This window comes from Protobothrops mucrosquamatus, unplaced genomic scaffold (genome assembly GCF_001527695.2).
Source record: "Protobothrops mucrosquamatus isolate PMUCROS unplaced genomic scaffold, P.Mucros_1.0 scaffold518, whole genome shotgun sequence".
Lineage (NCBI taxonomy): Eukaryota > Metazoa > Chordata > Lepidosauria > Squamata > Viperidae > Protobothrops > Protobothrops mucrosquamatus.
Genome location: NW_015386831.1, coordinates 325122 through 347753, shown reverse-complemented (window position 1 = coordinate 347753; position 22632 = coordinate 325122). Strand labels below are relative to the sequence as shown.

Below are 22632 nucleotides of genomic sequence, written 5' to 3'. Positions count from 1 at the left end.
CATGGTAGTCCTAATGTTGAAAATAGTAGTAAAACATCAAGGGATGTTTTACCAGAAATATGAACAGCTGCTGCAACAGTTTGTCATTCTGCAAACTGCTACAGTTTGCAAACTGCAAAAGGTCAATCTGGGAATCTGCAACTCAGTGCCAGAAGACACCTAACTTTTATTTTATTTTTTTATTTTAAGCAAAAGTCAGAAAGTATGCTAGCATGCCCCAAGCAAAAAATGTTCCTCATCTTTATTTTCAAAAATATTCTTGGATTATACTGAGGCCAATAGGCATAGTTAGAAAGTAAAACTTGTGAGTGGCTGAAGACTTTGTTGCAAATGGGACAACCTGCACAGAAAAAAAAAAGAGTTGATAGTGAGTTCCAGGCAAGGCCTTTTTAGAAGAAATTGTGCAGGTCTGCATTCTGATAAATGAGAGTTCTGCAATGGGCACACTCACTGTAGCAACCATTTTCTGAATGGACAAGCCCCCCCCCTTTCCATGGCAGCTATTTTCTTTGACTACCTGGGATAAGCTACCAGCATGTCAAATGTGCCCACTGACCGCAAAAGTCAGGGACTCCTTTGATAATCAGGGACCAACTTTTCCAAAGAGCAAGTTCAACAAATTTAACAAAGCTGACACAAACAAAAGTGAATGCCTTCATCACATGAGCAGCCATCAGAGCTTGTGTATGGTGAACTCATCATAATGAAAAAAAAAGAATTAGACAACTAGCAACTACATTTGTTAGTATTTGGAAATCAGGTCGTTTATTATTTTTGTGTGTGATACTTGTTTATATCTTTTCTTTGGAGGGAGGGCATTCTGCTTTAGGCTCAATTTTAAGCAACTCAGTTAAGTTTATATGCAACGACTGCCTCAGACAAACTGAATGAAAGTAAACAGATTCCCATTAATATGCATTGCCAATTATGTACAGACACTACCAAGCCTGTGAACAGATGCTCATCTGTCCAAGTGTTTCCACGAAATATTTCCACACAGCTTTTTAAAATACATAACTACATCAATGTAACTGAAAAGGGATAATACCAGTGGATTTAGTTCTAACAATGCATGAGCAGAAATACATTTCTGGATTTAAGTGGCAGTTGTTTCAAAATATTTGTTTCATTCTTCAAATCAAGCAAATTGAAACAGCTAAGCATCCATGAGTCAAACACATAATAAAAACAGTGTAATAAAAATGTCTCTTATTCACATGAGGGAAAAAATGTATTACTGGAATATGCTAGCACAAGTTCGGCCAATACTGCTTGATTTCCAAACTATGAAACAACTGGTCAGAGGGAGAAAATACTTAATCACAAATGATCATGGTCTAGTTATTAACACATTTCTTTCTTAAATGTGCGTGTACATGTGTTGAGGTACGATGTCCCATTTGAAAATTTTTTGGGTACAAAGGACTCACTTAACGGGTTAATGTGACCAGTGAAAGATTGTTCACAGTTTGTTGGAGAAAATAAAGTTAACAAATATCTCTAGAAAGTGAGGTAATGCTTCTCTATTTACATCGTTATGTTTACGAATTTTACAATTAACTGGTAACAAGTTTGGTGTTAAAGAAAAAAGAAAACCACTTAGCTCAGATGATTATTTTTCAAGCGTTTAAGCCTATCCACAATGTAAATTTTCTCTTAAACCTGTAAATTTTAATATCTCAGACAGACATGATGGATCCTCGCCAGTTCTGAGCACCAACAGGAGTGTTTTATCAGTGAAAAAACACTTTGGTGGTTATAGCTTTGAGAACAAGCATTCATTAAAGGGCAAATCCTGAAAGTATGCCATAAATTATGAACTACAAAAATATCAAGATTGCCCCACATTTTCTTCACAACATTTAGCGTTTGTTGTCTTCTAGGCCCTTAGGTATGGGGTTTTTACCTTACCAAAAGATAGTTTTCTGTGCTCTTTGGAAAATGTAGCCCTGAAGCAGATGGATCTTATAATATAAATGCTTTGATAGTAAATAGTTAAGGGAGCCAGTAAATAGCCTTCGAGCTCATTCCCCCATCAACTCTGCACCATTCTAATCAGCAGCAGGGAAGGATAAAAACTCTTTCTGAGCCACGAAACTGCTGCTGCCTTCAGAACAAGGTCATATTAATCAGATGCATCTTGCAATATTCAAAAGCAACTATCTTCTATCAAGAGCCCTTTTGGTCTAGCGCCATGGTGGCAAACCTGTGGCACGCAGAGCCCTCTCTGTGGGCACGCACACCATCGCCCCAGTCCTAGGCTTTCAGCTGGGTTTTATAAAACCTTTTCGCTTTAGGCCTTCGCCGCCGTGTGCAAAAAAAAAAAAAAGGTTCAATCAATCAATTTCAACTTCTCACGAAAAAAAAAGATCTCTCAAAGTTGGAATTGGTTGATTGAACTTTTTAGTCCCACCCAGTCTGCCGTTACCACCGCAGCCACGCCTACTCAATGGGTCATGCCCACGTCCTAGGAAGGGAAAACCACTTTGGAAAAACCTTGTCAAGAAAACTGCAGGGGCTCGTCCAGGCATTAGCCTCAGAGAGTGTAGCACTTCCCCATTCATGACTGTTATACAAGTTGAGGGTTTTCTTGAACCTCCAATTCAAAGAGCAGGTGACAGAGGTATCCAGGAGGATCTTTGCCATGATCCATCTAGTGTGCCCTCCAAACAGCCATGCCCTAGTCACCCCATTAATGGACCACTGCAGTGCACTCTACAGAAACTGCAGCTAATCCAGAACGTGGTGGCACAGTCTAACGCAGGGGTAGTCAACCTTGGCTCTTTTATGACTCATGGACTTCAACTCAGCTGGCTCAGGAATTCTGGGAGTTGAGGTCCACGAGTCATAAAAGAGCCAAGGTTGACTACCCCTGGTCTAACGCTACTGAACTGTACAGTAGTGGCCAAAATTGTGGAAACCTTTTGGGGAAAGTGTATTTTTGAGGTTTGATGGCTAATAACACCACTTTTTTTTGGAGTAGTACCATAAAATTATATATCAATGGAAAGATAATTTAATAAAAAATGTAACGCAACATAGTTTGTTCAATTATCTGTATTGTATTCTATGAAAAGTTATAGCCAAATAACCAGAAAAAGGAAGCACAACTTGCTTAGGTTGATATCAGGTAGCTTTCCTTCATCTGATTGTAGCCAATGAGCATGAGTGTTTAGAGAGTCAATCAGGTGTCATCTTGTTTTGGCAATGAGCCAATCAGATCACAGTAGGATTCAGTTATTGATGTCATGTATTGAAGCTGAGAGGAGGACATTTGTCAGTGTGTTATGTGATCGCTATCAAGTTGGTTGGTTTTTTTTTGTTCTTTCATTTAGTGAGCTTGTAAAACGTAACAAAATTAAAGTAATGGTGCAAAGAGTTGACTGGTCGCTCAGAAAGCAATGTAAAATAGTATTATTAAGTGAACGGCTACAGTTATAAAGAAATTAGAAGAAAAATTGGTGGAAACTTAACCAAAGGTGGCATTTCTACTGTACACTTTTCCCAAAAGGTTTCCACAATTTTGGCCACTACTCTAAATGGCACTGCTTGCCAGTTAGCTTTCAAGTGCAATTCAAGGGGATGGTTCTCAGCTATAAAGCTTTCATGGCATAGGGCCCGGTTATATCTGAGGGACTGCTTATCTCTGATAATTTCTGTCCACCATGAACAATCAGATACAGTGTGCATGATATGGCTCCCTACAATGACAGAACCTAGGAAGGAGGCCTTTTCTATCATGGTATCTACCCTTTGGAACAATGTACCCTGGAGACACCAACAGGTAGTTCTCAGTTAAACATGGAAACTGGAGCCAGAATTTCCATCAATAAACAAGGTGGTTACAAAGCACATCTCATGACCACATCACTTAGTGATGGCAATTCTGATATTCCCCATTGCCACTGTTAAGCGAGGATTGTGGGTCACTAAGCGAGTCCCAGATGGGTTGCAAGCAAGCCAGAATGTAAAGCGCAGTGCGAGTGTGGTAGGGGCAAAGGTGGCAGCTGCCAGGTGTGGGAGGGTGTGAGTGACTTACCAAAATGGCTTACAACCTTCCCTATCAGCTTCCCCATTGATTTTGCTTGTGGGAAGCTGGCAGGGAAACTGGCAAATGGCAATACATGACTGCAGTCAGCTGCAAGTATTGTTAAGTGCAAGCCAGTTGCCAAACACCCAAATCATGATCACATACATGATCATGGGGGTGCTGTGAAGACCACAACTTTGCAAGTCTCCTTTTTTCAGCATCATTGTAACTTCAAACGGTCACTGAATGATTGGTCAAGAAGCGAGGACTATCTGTATGCCCCCCACCATTAAAATCTTTTAAAAAATCTGGCTTTATCCACAGACCTTTGCGATTTTAGAATGTTATATGTTAGTTGACAGTTTCCTTCCAAAAGGTGCACTGCTCTTTGTTTTTTTTTCTTTTGATTCATTTCTTTTGTTGTATTGGTTTTTATTGCTTTTATTGTAGTATTTGATCCAGAATCTTCTGGAATTGGGCAACTTTCATAAATAAAATAACCTCATACTTACCTAATTTATTTCAGTATGGTATTCTTGTTGCAGTGTCCATATGAGCCTACACTTACATGTACAGTATATACTTACCATGGTGAGCAACAGTTTGAGAATTTTTTTAATCTCTGTGTAATTCTGCAATACTGTGATCTGCAGTGTAACCTGATCTTTATCTAAAAAAAATGACATTTACATGAGTCCCTGATCAAGATCACAATAACTGTTCTTGCCAAAGGGAGTCAATCTTGATCAGTTTTGCAATTCTGGAAAGAATAGACCCTGACCTATTGCAGCAAGAAAAAAATTGTTCTAAAATTGTTCCAATCTTACCTCAATAATTTTCTAGAAGGTATGCACTGTACAAATAACATTTTCACTTAGGTCTTTCAATTAATCTATTTTGTGAGGAATGGTTAGTGCCAAAAACTGCTGAACAGTTTAAACATTTCTGCACTTAGTAATTGTGTCTCAAGATACTTGTCACTGACAAGATATATCTTAATTAAAAGGCAACATTGCTGAGAAGATAGATTAGGCCAACAAAACTGCACAAAACAGTGTGTGTGTGTGAACGGAGTCCTAATATACAGGAGCAGAGGTTGGAATCCACTGTTATAGCCTTTCATTAACAAATCTAGAAGTCAAAGAACAATTAACAACCCTAGAAACATGATATATTACTCTAATATATGCAGCTGAGTCTTACAATTCAACTTTCTCTAAAATCTTGTTCTTCAGAACTGCAGCAGTATCTTCATAATTACTTCAGTTCTACTGAAAATCATGCATGCTTTTACAAACTGCATGGAGCCCTCATTTTCCAAACCCCAGAACTATTAAATGAGCCAAAAATATGAATTCCTAACATACAAATTGAACGAATGTCAACTAACAGCTATTATGGCACTACACTTAGGCTTGAAATACATAACCAAAAATTATATGAAATTCTATTCAAAGCTGGTGATAGAAATACCGCTCTTCATCCAAGTTGAATCCTAGCTACAGAGCATTTCTGGGGAGTCTCAAATTTAATTTCTGAGGAAAATGAGTAATAATAGCTCATGACATTTCAGAAAACAAAGTAAAAATAAAAGAGTATATGCAGCAGGATATTTAAGTTTTTAAAAAATTATCTCTACATTTTTCAAGTTTTGTATGTACAGCTGAAAGTTACATCTCTTTCATACAACCCTGGTTCTTAGTTAAATCTTTTAAATTATAAAGATAAAAGTCTACAAATTTACCAAACACTGCACCAAATCAAGTAAGTTTTTGTAAATTTGCCACACAGTGCATACAGGTAGTTCTTGACTTACAACCCTGGTTTAGTGACCATTTGAAGTTACAACGGCACTGAAAAAAAGTGACTTATGACTCTTTTTCATACTGACGGCGCTGCAGCATCCCTGTCTTGTATTTATGACGGTTGCAGTGTCACAGGGTCATGTGATCACCTTTTGCAACCTTCTGACAAACAAAGTCATTGGGGAAGCCAGATTCATTTAACAACTGTGTTACTAACTTAAAAACTGCAGAGATTCACTTAACAACTTTTACAATAATGGCCAAAATTGTGGAAACCTTTTGGGAAAAGCATACAGTAGAAATGCCACCTTTGGTTAAGTTTTCACCAATTTTTCTTCTAGTTTCTTTATAACTGTAGCCTTGTTCACTTAATAATACTATTTTACATCGCTTTCTGGGCGACCAGTCAATTCTTTGCACCATTACTTTAATTTTGTTACGTTTTACAAGCTCACTAAATGAAAGAGAAACCCCCCCCCAACCAACTTGATAGCGATCACATAACACACTGACAAATGTCCTCCTCTCAGTTTCAATACATGACATCAATAACTGAATCCTACTGTGATCTGATTGGCTCATTGCCAAAACAAGATGACACCTGATTGGCTCTCTAAACACTCACGCTCATTGGCTACAATCAGATGAAGGAAAGCTACCTGATATCAACCTAAGCAAGTTGTGCTTCCTTTTTCTGGTTATTTGGCTATAACTTTTCATAGAATACAATACAGATAATTGAACAAACTTTGTTGCATTACATTCTTGATTAAATTATCTTTCCATTGATATAAAAATTTATGGTACTACTCCAAAAAAAGTGATGTTATTAGCCATTAAACCTCAAAAATACACTTTTCCCAAAAGGTTTCCACAATTTTGGCCACTACTGTGGTAAGAAAGGTTGTAAATGGAACAAAATTCAATTAACTGTCTTGCTTAGCAACAGAAATTTTGAACTCAGTTGTGGTCATAAATCGAGGACTACTTGTATAAACTCAGAATGGAAATTGCTTTGGCTTTAATTTTAAAGTTACCTAACCATGGGATTTTAACCACTTATTCCTACCCCTCTACCAAACCGTTGAATCTCAGTTGACTATTTTAGTGTTCCTAAAATTGTAGCATCTAATAATGAGAAGAAAGACAGTTTTGCAATACCGACTGATAAAAATACAGAAATTACTCTTCAACGTTAGAACTATGATATGAACAAGGACGAAGGAATTAGAATTTTACTAGAAGAGATACTATTAATTCAGAAGTTCGTAGTTAAATGTTAATGTACTACTTTGGCCCAGTTTCATAAAATTATTAAATTGAACCATGTAAAATGTTATTTGGCTGTTGCAGAATTTTGTATGTATTAAAATTAATAAGGTGCATGTATTATTTATACATTAAATGCTCCATAAGAAATATGCACGGATAAGGACAGTGGTTAAGAAGACTTCATGAAGCCATTATAGATACTTATTTCTGAAATTAATTTCAGACTGAAAGAGCCTTTACTAGATAGAGTTAGAAATGGGGTACAGGTAATCCTTGACTTACAACCCAATTGAGCCCAAAATTTATGTTGTTAAGTGAGAATTTGTTAAATGAGTTTTGTCCCATTTTAACACATATCTGGCCACAGTTGTTAAGTGAATCACTGCAGTTGATAAGTTAATAACCTGGTTGTTAAGTGAATCTGACTTGCCCATTGTCTTTGCTTGTCAGAAGATTGCAAAAAGTGATCACATGACCCTGGGACACTGCAATGGTCATAAGTATGAACCAGTTGCCACGTGTCTGAATTTTGATCACATGATTACATGGGGATGCTGCAAAAGTTGTAACTGTGGAAAATGGTCATAAGTCACTTTTTTCAGTGCCACTGTAACTTTGAACGGTCACTAAATGAACTGTTGTAAGCCGAGGACTATCTGTACTCACAATAAGGAACACTACTCACTTTTCCTTCCATACTGAGGTATACGAGATTCAAGCATGAAATATCAAGTCAGATCATCTAGGTCAGAGGTCCCCAACCTTTTGGGCACCAGGGACCGGTTCCGTGGAGAGAGATTTTTCCACGGACCGGAAGGTGCGTGGTTTTGTGTGCTGCCTGCATTCTGCGGATGGGGTTTTGCTTGTTTGTGCGGACTAGTTGCTGGCATGCCGCGGCCCGGTACTGGTCCACAGACTGGGGGTTTGGGACCCCTGATCTAGACTAATGAAGATCTTTTGGATAGCAATAGTCTAAGATTTCAGCTTACTTTTAAACTGAAAATATCATGAACGCTTAAGTAAAGCAAAAGAATAAATAAAATAAAGCTAATACCTTTCTACAACTTTATTTTTGTTCTAAAAGAAAGGCAATGGGCAATACATTTTAAATAGAAAAATTAGTCAAGTGAAAGAGTCTCTGTCCATTCCCCATGATCTTTTTTATTTAGACAGCATCATCCTATTGCTGCTTTCATTAACGAAAATCAGGGAAAGCAATGTGTGATTGCCCCGAATGATGACCCCTAGCTTACTAATCACTGAAACAACCACATGAGATTTCACACTCATTACTTTGGTAAATAGCAATAAAGGGTATTAGAGACAGTTCATGGATTTTGAAAAGGTAGTCAACTTCAAACATCCAACAACTGGCCAATAATCCACCCAACATTTCTCCTGGAATGTTCATGAATTAAATATTTAGAACAAAAGTAATGTGATAAAAATGTAGCAAATTTTAGACAAGCAAACATTTACACGATTTTCTTCAAATTATAGGGAAGTTCAGACCTTTTCCTGACGTACCTCTCCCCTCTTTTATGAGAGAAGTAATAAAAATGAAAAGCAAAATCTATTGTTGCTTGAATTTAACTTCCATTTCAAAAGAATGATAGGAATTTTTAACAGCTAAGCTTTTTCTTGCTTTTCAGCATTTACAATAAAACAATTTTCAGGCTACTCAGAATGTTAAAAAATAGCTTCATGGTAAACATGAAATATAATAGCCTTGCCTGGTTTAAGGGTATATGAGGAACGCATTTAGTTTCCACGTATCATCACTGACTTTTAAAGAAAGTTTTCATAGCTTGCCACATATAGCCAAATAGACACATTAAGTAATTGCCTACGGTAGTTGCATAGGTAATTAAGATATGGCAAGGGTACCACAATGGTTAGTCCGAGGAACTTATTAGTCCAATCTATTTCACAAGGTTGTTGGGATGAAACAAGATAAGGTTAATAACACATTTTAAAAAATATTTCCTGCAACCTCAGGAATAATTCTGTGAAGATATTTCTCATTGCAACTAAATATGCTTTTTAAGAGTGCAATATAAAGCACAAACAATATATAATTTAGATAAACACTGAAAATAATTTTTCCATGCTATAGAAATGTTTAAAATAGAACACTGCTGATTCTTATTCACCACTCTATCAATTTATCGATCAATCCATCCATCCATCCATCAATTGATCCATCCTTCCATCTAAAGTAAATATACATTGACGGAAAGATGACAATTTATATGTTCCTTTGGATTATCCAAATACTTGCCTGGAATATATCCCACTGACAATGTCATTCTGAATGGACTCTTCTGTTGACTTCAACCCCGGTCGTCGGAATCTGTGTTCATTTTGGTGATCCGGAGAGTAGACGTTTAACAAGGACCACAGTCTGTGTTTCGGAGATCTTTTCTCTTTTTTTTATTTTTTATTTTATTTTATTCAGATTTATCAGACATCTTAAGAGGATTTAAATGAAAAACAGTTTACACAATCGAAGTATCTTGTAGTTCATAATGATTGTTCATATAATATTCCCAAATGGGGGCTTCAATGAATTATACAGGTAGTCCTCAACTTACATCCATTCATTTAGTGCCCATTCAAAGTTACAACAGCACAGTTATTTTCAGCCCCACCAATTCCAGGGAACTCTGGGGGTTGCAAGGCTCTGGGGCCAGTAAGCTGCAAACTGCTTACTTTTGCAGTAAATGATATTGGGGGGAAAAGATGGCAAGGCACTTAAAGGTAATCCCAGATTTACAACCATTCCATTAGTGACTGTTCAACAGCACTGGAAAAAAGTGACTTATGACCATTTTTCACACTTACAACTGTTGCAAAATCCCCTTGGTCACGTGATCAAAATTCGGGTGCTTGATAACTAGCATGTATTTATGACAGCTGCACCGTCCCGGGGTCATGTGATCATCATTTGAAACCTTCTCAGCTGGCTCATTACAAGCAAAGGTAATAGAGAACGTTAAATTCACTTAACAGTCATAAGATTCACTTAATAACTGTGGCAAAAATGTTGTAAAATGGCATAAGTCACTTAACAACTGTCTTGCTTAGCAATGGAAATGTTGGGCTCCATTGTCACTGTAAGTGGAGGACTACCTGAATTTGAATAACCATTTGAATACTGAGCAGATTATTTTGAACATGCTGAATGATGGTCATTTTTCGTAGTACATTTCTATGAAATTTACTACTAAGTCCGGTGAAAGAGTTACAAAGGGCAAGACTCTCGAGATCGAACGGTCGTGATGATGAGGATCTTAAGGGTTAATGAAACTGATAACCGGTAACATCAACTCGTAAGACCTTAAGTCTCGAAATTTTGAACCGGTTGTTACACGGTTGTCTTTGTTCAATACGAAATTAAATTAAAGTTTCTTTCAATTAAAAAAAACTAAATTGAAAATTAGTGTGCCAAAGCTAAGTGCCAGCCTCAAGCTGAACTGTTACTTCCAAGAATGCTTCTTGTCCCTCCATGTACACCAGAGGCCTTTGTAGAAAGTCAAAATGACCCAAGGCTGGATCTCAGGATTTTATTGGAACTACACCTAAGTATATATTCAGAGAGCACTAAGCATTTGGGGTTGAATTCTAAAGGAGATGATGATGATGATGATGATGATGATGATGATGATGATGATGATGATGATGATGATGATGATAATAATAATAATAATAATAATAATAATAATAATAATAATAATAATAATAAAGTTGGAAGGGACCTTGGAAGTCATCAAGTCAAACCCCTGCTTAGGCAGGAAACCCTACACCATTTCGGACAGATGGCTGTCCAGTCTCTTCTTAAAAACTTCCAGTGTTGGAGCATTCACCGCTTCTGGAGGCAGGTTGTTCCACTGGTTAATTGTTCTAACTGTCAGGAAGTTTCTCCTTAGTTCTAGGTTGCTTCTCTCCTTGATTAGTTATTTAGCTATGCAAAACCGATTTCTTTCTGAGAGCTACAGATAATGTTAGTGTTCATTACAATGCCGCAATAGTACAATAAAAGTAGCATAACCTAGCTAACTGGTTGGTTCCAAAAAAGCTAACCAGGATCAGTCATGGAGACTAACAGGAAGTCTCAGGGCTGTGAGCTAGATTGAAAAATTAAACAAAAATTCAAAAAGCAATGACAAATTATTTTAATTATTGCCAAGAACATTATATAAACTTTGGAAATCTTTTAATTTTTGAAATAACCATGTTAAACTAGCCAAATGCAGCAGACTTTGTTGTCTTTAAACAGAAAAAAGAAAACTGAATAAAATGTGGTTCCCCCATATTTCCCCCATTTGACTCAGTTTATTAGAACTTCTTGATATATATTTGATCTTTGACTCATTGTATCGGTATTTAGTATTTCTCACTGTTACAAAACTACTAAAGCAACAGTTTGTGTATTAGAGGCATTATATTCAAAAGGTTCATTTTATATAGCATATACAGAAGGGTGTAAAAATGCAAATACAATTAATATACTATGGCATTAGAGACAGTACAGTTAAGCAGTTAACCCTGAAGGTATTTTGCAAGTTGTAACTGATTTAAATGAAATCAGTATTCATACTAGGTGCTCAAAATTCTAAAGTTAGAAGAAAAGTTCTGTCTACACATCCATCTTCACTGAGATTGAATGAAAATGTAAATGAAGTCAATTACCATATGACAGAAAATACATAAAAATAGAATATAGAGATAGTGAAGCACCAATCTCTGAAATATTTCATTTTTGTGAGAAAATAGCTAATTCATAGCAACTCCATGCAGAGAAATAGTGGACACTACTAAGCAAGAACATAGGCACAAATTGATATAATATCCACGCATGTGATCTAAACCATCTAGTGTTCCCTATGATTATTTATGCTTCCTTTCCAAATCTGAGGTAAGAATTAAACTTCTTTTCTAGCCCTCCAAAGTTATAAACAGACTTTTATTAAAGACACGGACTCAGTCTTCGCTAAAGTTAATTGCAAGAGATTTGAAACAAATAAACCCTACGGTAATCCTCCTTTAGTAATCAGAAGCTACGGCAATCACTTGAAATGGCTTCAGGGGTCATATTCACATTCTACCTGAATCCATGTCCCTAGAGATATTCAACCCATGTCACAGGTACATAAAAGTCTTCAAGATGGTGCAATTATTCTTGATGGGTATGTAGCAGAAGACAGGTTCCTCTAGGGGAAAAAGCAGCTGGAAGTAGCACAAATGGAACTGGGCACACACGCACAACTTAACATCAGAATCAGATTCCTTCCTAAAACCTTGGGCAAAATATTACCACAAGTGTAAATATAAACTCACAATATATAATGTAGCTAGCTTATTCTAGTTTATCCATCTTATTATTATTAAACACTATGCCTTCAGGCTAAATTGAATTAAACCTGCACAACTATCCACTGCAAATCCAGGTTTACAGAGCAATTAAAAAACAGGAGGAAAACCACAATTATTCTCAATGCTATTCTTGTGACAAAAATAACTTTTTAAAATTAACAAATTGCTATGTAAATGCAGAACTCTTTTAAGTTCTTGACTTGCTAGGAAGAGGGAAAGCCTAGCATAGAAACAAGCACACTACTGAAGTGTGCTGATACAAAGACTCGCACCACCCACACATGCAGTAACACTGGATAATATTTTTTATGCTAAAAGAATTACACCTCCTACTACTGTCCATCTGTTTAAGAGAATAAATCAACCAAACATAAGCATTCTTATGAAAGCTCTGCATACAGTACTTCAACTTCCAATGTTCAGCTATTTCTCTTCTCAGCAGAGATAAGACATAAGCTTATAATTCCAGTGGTTTCTACTCATTGAAACATTTTTGGCAAAAAGAGGGGCAAACATTTAGGATTTGGAGGGTAATTTTTATAAAGGCCATTCAACAATTACATTTTAGCGATCATATCTACAGATCAGTAGACAAATCAGTGTACAGTGTAAAGACTAAACACATACTTTTAAATTTTTTTAGAAGAATTCAAGGAAGAAATTGAAACGTGATTAACAATTCACATCCACGTTTAAAAAATACAACGTAACTTTAATGGCAGCATTTACAGAATACATTAAATTTGTGTTGCATGTGACAAGGAAAAGTGAATAATTGCAAATTACATGCTACATAATGCCTAAAAATATAGAGGGTATAAATGCATTTCTATGCCTTAGTGGAATGTTCATTAAAAATTAAGAAATTTTAAGACACACAAATGCTAGTAGAATAATACTCAGTAAGTACATAGTCTCTTACAAAGAATAAATATTGAAAAATGTGAAAATAGCTCTGTATAGATTGTCTCATAACTAACAAAGAGGGTAGTACAGAGTCAAGAGTCAGTAGAAACACAAAAATAAATTGAACATGGGAACTAAGTACTTAAGTGTATTAAAAAACATGAGAAGAAAGGATCAAGAATTAATGGATGCTGAATGACTGTGGACTGAAAACAACAGGGAGTGAACAGTATGAAAGAAATACACAGATATAAATTGGTTATGTAGAAAGAATAAACTAGAAGTTGCAAAACAAATATATGAAGGAAAAGCAAATGAATTAAAGGGAAAGGAAAGACTGAGAAACAATGGTTGGGTTGAGATTATTTGTACCAGATATAAATGCACACACAGGAACTGTCAGGAACCTCTTATCCAAAACATATTTTCACAATGATTGTACATTAACTGTGGAGGGAAGCTGCATAAGCCTAGTAAACGATGCAGCTATGTGAACATGTTTCCTACAGTTACCTTCTGAACTTGGATTTCTGGACAGCTCTCTAGTAGGTATCAGAGCTGTGCAAAGCATTTGAAAGAGTGGTCTACAATTTCTATTAGCACATATAAAAAGCATCTCTTTTTTGCACTGTTAAAGCAGTTGTGTCTTTCAGAAATTTTAAGTGGTGGCTTAGAAATCGCTCAGTTAATATATCTGTCACTTAAGATATCTCACTAAGAAATACTGAGCTGTGAGACTCTACTATAGCTGAGTTACATCTGGTAGTTTCCAAAATTTAAACATTTTCAACCATTTTCACCTCTTATTTGAGTCAGATTATAATATGAAGCAATCAGGAGCACAAGCATACATGATGCTTACTGAAGAAGCTCAAAGACAAAAAAAAAAAAGTAAACGTGTACAAAAAAAGCACCTATACAAAAATTCCAGTTTGTAAAACCTACATTATACTTTTAGTCTGTTGCATAATCCCATCATCCATATATTATTGTGTACAAAAGCAGATGACAGTTTCAGTAACTAAAGTATTGTTTCCACAATATCAAGCAATTTATTAACTGTGAAGAAAGATTACATTTTTCACACAGTGTAGATATTGAACCCTTTACAGTTAATAATTTGTGGAAAAGTAACTTGAAAATTCTGATACATTTCCCATAGATGTGTTCATCCCTGAGAGAGCTCAAGATTTCAAAAGGTGAGACATTTAAGCAACTTGTGATTTTGGAAATGTTCGTTTCCACAGCAACCAGCATCATTTTCTTTATATAGCATTATAAACAGATGGCAAAAAGAATGCCTGTGTTTCTTTGCCAGCATGTCAATAAAAACTTTAGTACTCTAGTACTGTATATTTGAATTATTTAATAATCCAGGTATACTACCCACAGAACTTACTGTTGTAGTCAAATGTGATTAAATTTTTATTCTCTCAATATTTTGTTTCTTAGGTATCTTTTGTTAATTAGCTATCTTTTCTTAAATTTCTTCTGACACCCACATTTTCACAATAAAGTGTTTTAAGACAAAAGAATGAATCTATGTCAGGAGACCTATAAAAACCTGAATGGAACACTTAATGAAATGAGAACTGATAAATTGGTCCCTTTCAGACTTAATACCAAATCAGGATCACAGTTACATGAACAATGCAAGGGCCCTCAAAATTGCAGCACCGCTTCTTTTTCTCTACTCTTCCCTTGCAGGCTTCATTCTCCTAAAGAAAATCATAAAAGAAAAATTTTCATGTGAACACGAAACTAAACTGTTCACAATCGCACTCTGCTCATCTACCATCTACAAACTCAAACTATTTGATGTTCTAGCTCAGGGCTTTTCAACCAGTGGTACGGGTACCACCTGTGGTACATTGGCACCTGGCAGGTGGTACACGACCATTCTAGAAAAGTGGTAGCGGGGGAGGGGAATGAGCTGAGCCGGTGGCAGCACTGCACAAGTCTGAGCGAGAGATGGCTGGAGCTGCAGGGTTGTCAGGGCTCAGCAGAAGCGCCAGGATCAGCACCAGGCTCCAGCTGGAGCTCAGCGCTGATCCTGGTGCTTCTGCTGAGCCCAGAAGAAGCACCGATCAGCTGGAATGTTGCGGCATCTCTAGGGTCCTGTGATTTACATTCAGATGCTTGGCAACTGATTCATATTTATGACGGTCACAGTGTCCCAGTGTCATGTGAAGTGACCAAAACCTGCTGCAACCACCCATCCGACGGGGGGAATAAAAACCAAACACCCCCCCACCCCACCCCCACTGCCAATCCTCAACAGAAATGCTCACACAACAATGAAAACTTCGGACAGGAAGAAGAGCGCCGCTGGGTGGGCAGGCAGGTGTCTTCCTCGGCTGTGCCTTGGGTGGCACTTTTTTCAGTGCCATTGTAACTTCGAACAGTCACTAAGCAAACTGTTGTAAGTCGAGGACTACCTGTACTTTATCACTTTTTTCCTTTTTTTTGTCATCAAGTTTTTGACACCTTGCTAGGTGATTGGTGGTACTCGGATATTACCATATCCTAAAAGTGGTACAATGGGTGAAAAGGTTGAAAAGCCCTGTTCTAGCTAGATATGATGTGAAGCTACAAGTAGTGGATTTACATCACAATTGGGACTGGGAAGGCTGTCGTAACTCAGTGAAGTGAGATGTCATGTGACTGCAGTGATTTACAGTGGCAATCGTGGCGCGCATACCCACACACATACCACCCCAGTTGCAGTCAAGAACCAGGAATCACAAGTTGTTAAGCAATTTTCAGCCCCATCCAAGCCATTCTGGCTTTGATCCCTTCCAGCTAGAAGCCTCAATGAGATAAGGAGTGCCTTCAACTCTGCTCTTTGACTGCTCTGCACTCTGCCTTCTGGGGCGGCAAACAGCCCCAGAATCATGCAGCTTTGGGGGTGTTTACAACGCCCCAGAAAATCTCAGTCAATCCAGTCTACCATGGCAAGTATTCATTTGCCCAGCTACCTTCTCTCCCAGTTCCCTCCAATGATCTTTTGAACCCCGCCATGACTGAAGCAGAAATGCCTCACTGCTGTCTCTTTTTCAGACCTGCAACCACCATACTACCCAATATCCAGCTTCTTTGTCACATGACTGCCCAGCCCACCCCCGCACCACGGCGCCAAGCTACAGCCCCATGAAATGCCAGCAAGTATTTGTTCGTCCCAATTCCCCACACCAATCTCTCACCTTTTGTGCCTAGTCACTGCAGCCAAAGCAGAAGCGCTCACTGCCTTTGTTTTCTCCTCCAGCTTCCCTAGTGAAGATTTCCTACATGTGACTCCCTGAACCTTTAAAATGCTATGCTATCTTCATAAAGCTGAGCTGTCACACAGGCTTCTATGTTCGGCTTATAGTCACACTTTCAGCCTATTGAAGCAAGCAGATCTTGTAAGCCCCCCACTAACTTTCTACCTGGATTTTCCGACAGGTGCAGTTAGAGCATATGAGGCACACAGCTTTGATCAACAGCCAGGGAAATACAGTAATTAAGGACACATTCAAATCACTTTCAACCAAACAGTGAGGCACAACAGATTCTTTATGAAGCACCACCCTTGAAAGGGCTGTTCGAGCTCAGATTCCTCTATCCCCTTTCTGCAGCTACGCAGGCTCTTCCCTGCTACCCAGTCACTCACCGGGTCCATCATTCTGGATGTCACTCCACTATGATCTCTCCCCCAGGCACCTCCACTCACCCAGCTCACTCACCCAGCTCCACTGTCCACTTGGGTGTCTGGCACCTCTCTGTCACTGGCTTCCCCACTCATCTGGGTCAGCTCGCCTCCGCTATCTGCTGGTACATCTGGTACCCCACTTTGGTCACTGGCTTGCCCACTCGCCTCAGTCAGTTTGCCTCTGTTATGCTTGGCGCCCCCTCTGGTCACTTGCTTAGCCATTCATCTGGGTCAGCTTGCCTCCCCCATCTCCTTTCCCCTTCCATGATTTTCCCTTCAAAAGTCTTCCTGCCCAAAACCTGACAGAATCCTTCTTTCCTTTCTCTGCCTCTTCCTCGAAGCTCCAGGGTTCCGGGCCTCTCCCCATTACATTTGGAATACTCGGACGCTCAGTGAACTTAAAGTAACAACAAAACTTTACTGGTTCTAATGTACATTTCCTCTTTCTTACACGTACACATTCATCCACACTTACCCATGTCCTGCTCAACAGCCTAGCTAGAGCAGAGGTGGACACCTCCTTTACGATCTGTAAAGTACAACTCCCAGACTTCCTGAGCCACCATAGCTGACTCAGGAATTCTGGGAGTTGAAATCCACAGGTCATAAAAGGGCCATAGTTGCCCACCTCTGAGCTAGAGGGATGGAAGCCACCAAGTCTGGGTTCAAAAATGACTCAAAGAGTGAGCAGGCTTCAGGAGCCCATTTATCTCAAAGGTCCTTGCTTTTTAATTCACAGGACTGACTGCTACATTTGCTTTATTAACTTACAAGCTTGGTAGCTGTTGATGAGTTTGTGGGGGGGGGGGACTTTCCATGTACTCAAGCCCAACTTTTTTGGCCTGGTTCAGGTGATATTTTTTCCTTTGTTTCCTTAACAACTTGATTTCTTCTTAACTACTTTCCCAAAGGGATCTTTTAGACAAGATTCCTGGCTTTTGTCCACCCTGCTTACATATTGGCTTCATCTTTCAGTATGGCTGCTTCAGCCTAGTCTCCCACTGCTATCTTTCCAAAGGCTTTCTGAAGGCAATGCAGCTTTATAAAGACATTGCAATTCTATTGTTTATTTTAGTTCTGGAAATATTGAAAAGGGAAAAGACAATATGAGAGATCGTGGGAGTAAAGATTAAAAAAGAAACTTATGAATTAACGGTTTTTGCAGATGATTCGGTGCTGATTCTGGAAGATCCTTTAAAGAGGATTGAAATATTAATGGGAAAATTTAAAAATGGTACATTAGCAGGTTTTAAAATTAATAAACAGAAGATGAAGATATTAACAAAAATATGAAAACAGAAAATCAAACAGAACTGATAAATAAAACAGGACTAATATTGAAAAGATAAAGTATTTGGGTATCATTATGACAAATATGAACCGTATGTTATTTCAAAATAATTGGGTTAAGATATGGAATGAAGATATGTTAAGATGGGTGTAATTATAATTGTCATTGTTTGGGAGAATTCCTGTGAATTCTTGAATGATGTTTTCATTTCAGACAATAATTGTATGTGGTATAGGAAAAAAACTATGAGTTAAATATAAGGTGCTACAAGATGCAAAGGAAAGAATAGGACTGGTTTTACTCTGAAAAACAAGACTTTGAACGTAAAAGGACATGACCTGAGATTTGGATAGCGTGGATATCTGTGATTAAGGTTAATATGGATTTTAAAAACCATTATGTTAGATGCGCCCTGTTGAGAATATAAAATAGATACAAACCCAGGTTGTTCCCCCAAATAACCTCATGCTTCTCAGCAGAAAAAGCAAATAAGAAAACACAAATATTACGAGATATCAGAATTTTGTCAAAGAGTATGTAAAATAAAATCATGAGAACTGGTGGTAGAAGGATATACAATAATTACCAATGGTTCTCTTATATGCAATTATTAGAAAGATGTAAAATAGACAAAAGATTTATGATTTTAAACATTCTGAACATGAAACAGAATTGTACACAAATGGTGAACATGTAATTGCTAAAATGTATATACCTTTATTGAAAAGCTATATGATAAAATGGGCTAAAATATTTGGTTATAATGCACATATGGAATAATGGGCAAATATGTGATTGAAAGGATTGAAAGGTACATTTATGTTATAATCTTAAAAAGAATCTTTATAAGATGATGTACGTTGGTATTTGTCATCAAAGGAATTGTCTAGAATGTATAAAGGCACTTCAAATTTATGCTGGAAATATGAACGAGGGTCTTGTTAATTATCTTTGGTGCACGTCTAAAAAAGCTAGAAAATTCTGCAATCAAGTACATACACGGATTCAGAGGATCTTAAAAGATTAACATACAATTGAAACCAGAAGTTTTCCTTTTGGGACTGGCAGACAAACAGCTGGAAAAAGTCATAGAACTTTGTGTACATACCTGCAGGGAGATTATTGTATGCACAAAAATGGAAAAATTTGGCATTACTTGCAAAGGACAAATGGTTGATGAAAATGATGCATCTTGCTGGGACAGCCGTATTGACTCTTTGATCTGAGGAAATACAGTATCTACATTTATGGTTGACTGGAAATCCCTTATAGATTTTTTTTTCATGAAACAGAAAAAAACAAACTTATGATTTATGGTTTTGATGATTAAACCAAATAGATTATATAAAGAAAAGAGGTAAATTGTAACCTTAGAGCAGGGGTGTCAAACTGCCGCCCTGCGGGCTGGACACCTCATCCGGAAGCCGCACCCACCCCATTGCCGGCAATGGCAAAACCGTCCCGATATATTGCGCGACGTCATATGACGTCGCGAGTTTGACATGTCTGCCTTAGAATAATAAGTAAACTTACACTTGTACTCATAACTGCTATACAGAAAATCAGAAACTTTAGTTTATATAATTAGTTTTTATATTTTAAAAAATCTTTAATAAAATTATGAATCTACAATAGGACTGCAGCATATAGAAGAAAGCAGTAGTTCAAGGTTTAAAAACCTGGCCGTGCAGAAAGTCTACTTGAGTAGAGAAGGATACCCAGTCAAGATTTATATATGGCTTTGAAGAAAGGCATATGAATATAAGGAAGGACTCAAGAAAAGGTAGCAGCAGCATGAGATTTCTCCATCCATTTGTAACATTTTATCTAAGTATGGAGGTATTTTCTTCTTTTTATGACTCTTTAATCCCTTTATCTGAGGTGGAGTTGGGGCAACTGAATGAAATTACTAGCCAAATGCCCTTCCTGATGCCTAATTGGAGTTCGCAGCAGATATTGTCTCTTGACACTCTGACAGAGAAACATCTGCTGCTGCCTAGGATTGAACTCAACCTCTCTGCCATTCTAAGTATGGATATATATTATATAATAATTTGGAAATATTACTGGTTCAAATACCTTGCATATATCCTTAGGTTGGTTGCATGTCTGTAACTGTGTTAATCTGATTCCAGTACAAAATGTAGTGTTCATTCTATACCAGAATAAAAGGAGGCAAGAAGCAAGGGCATGAGCATTTACTGCTACTGTAGAAGGAATACATGGTTTCTCTACCTACAGCAGAATTGATAAGGAATACTCCTGACTTCAATAGGGTTTCAATAGGCTCCAAGACAAGTGGTAAACAGAAAGTCTTGACACCTATTGACTTAAAGAAAATGGTATCTTAAGCAAAAATAACATTAACAGTTTTGAAATCCTATAGTTTTCCTTCAATACACTGAGACTAAATATTCATTTTGAGTTAAAATCTTCTAGAATTTTGGTTCTGGCTATTCTGATTTGCCCTTTATTTCCCACCATCACATTATAGATTTTTCTATTTTTTTTTTCATAATTGTTTTATCTAATTTTTTAGGAATCCTCAGAAAAAGTGTTTGATATATATCCTCTTCTCATTTGGCAACTGCAATCTGTTCCTTAAAACAGAAGTAAAATGGTCACTAAGTGAAATATTCATTAAGCAAACCACATAACTGAAGACAGAGAGAGATGCAGAAAAGATTGCTGGTTCCTGATGTCGCTTTCAGATAAAGTTCTCTTATATAGTTATGCCAGCATTACTTTCACTCCAAGAGAAATTTAGTTGTAAGAGCACACGTTAGCTGGAAATTTTATTATTACCATATTTGTTAAAAAAAAATTGCTATCTGAGGAATGGCTATATTCTTTGCAAATATTTTGCTGACTTTGTTCCCTTCAACATTCCCATTCTTCCTCTTCTATTCTTCACTTGGCATTGCATCTTGGTCATCTTACTTTGACAAAAGGAATTTTAATAGATTTTCTCAAGGATACCAGTATGTTATTGCTCTATAAATCCCATGTGAGTCATTGAATTTATCAAATCTCTGTGTAAATATAAGATCTTTGGAAACAGACTGAACTAGCCAAGGGTATCAGTTTGAGGAGGCACCACAAAGAAAAGCAAAATTTAAGTTTATTATAAATGTTAGGGAAAAGTTGAAAATATAAAAACCACTTTATTACAAAAATCTAGTATCTGCCAGCAGTCTTGAGCTATTTGCCTGAAAAACCATACCCAGCTATCATACCCAGTTATTTTTAAATAACTTTTAACTTTTAAATAACTTTTAACTTTTAAAAAAGGAAGAAAGGCCCATATTAATATTTCTTTTTAACTACATTTTAAATTTTGTATATTGTATTGATTGTTTTGTTTTTTAAACTGGCTGTAAGCCGCCCTGAGTCCACAAGGAGAAGGGCGGGGTATAAATGTAATAAATAAAATAAATAAATAAATAAGAAAAGAACTGCAAAACCTCAAGCAACTTTGTTAAATCTGAAAAATCTCTAGGATAAGAATGGAATGCAAGGCAAAATTAGATGACATATGTTATTCAAATAAACTTAAAGTTCTAGAATTATCTAAGTTTAACTATTCATATATCTAAATACCAAGTTAAATATAAGCTGGTGCAGCTAATGGCTGAATCAGTATGGTTACCCAATGAAATGTTGTGACTCTAGAAAACCATGTTCTGAAACAAAGTGTTGCAAGACTCAGAAAATTAGGATCATTAAATGTTAATATAGTGTCAATATTATAAATTCACAATTGCCACATGAACCAAAATATATTTGTGCATTAAAATGAAATCCAACTAAATCATGCTCAGAATGTAGACAAATTTTCAGGGCAAATGAGTTATGGCATCTGAGCATCTTCTTGACATGGATTTGAGATAAATACTGTATTACAATGTACTCAAATATTCTCTCTGGTGGCTATGTAATCCTATATATAAATTGGGCTGGTAAAGAATTATGTTGCTAATAATAATAATAATAATAATAATAATAATAATAATAATAATAATAATAAAAGTTGGAAGGGACCTTGGAGGTCATCGAGTCCAACCCCCTGCTCAGGCAGGAACCCTACACCATTTCAGACAAATGGCTGCCCAGTCTCTTCTTAAAAACTTCCAGTGTTGGAGCATTCACCGCTTCTGGAGGCAGGTGGTTCCATTGGTTAATTGTTCTAACTGTCAGAAAGTTTCTCCTTAGTTCTAAGTTGCTTCTCTCCTTGATCAGTTTCCACCCGTTGCTTCTCGTT

At 37.1% G+C, this 22632-nt stretch overlaps 1 protein-coding gene across 1 annotated transcript in view; it reads right to left on the bottom strand.

Moving 5' to 3' along the window:
- PDSS2 (decaprenyl diphosphate synthase subunit 2) overlaps nt 1-22632 on the bottom strand; it is an 80005-nt gene that overhangs the window by 53756 nt on the left and 3617 nt on the right. The window contains exon 2 of the mRNA XM_015816899.1: nt 9389-9460. Within this exon, the coding sequence (XP_015672385.1) occupies nt 9389-9460 (72 nt within the window). The remainder of the gene's footprint in view (nt 1-9388; nt 9461-22632) is intronic.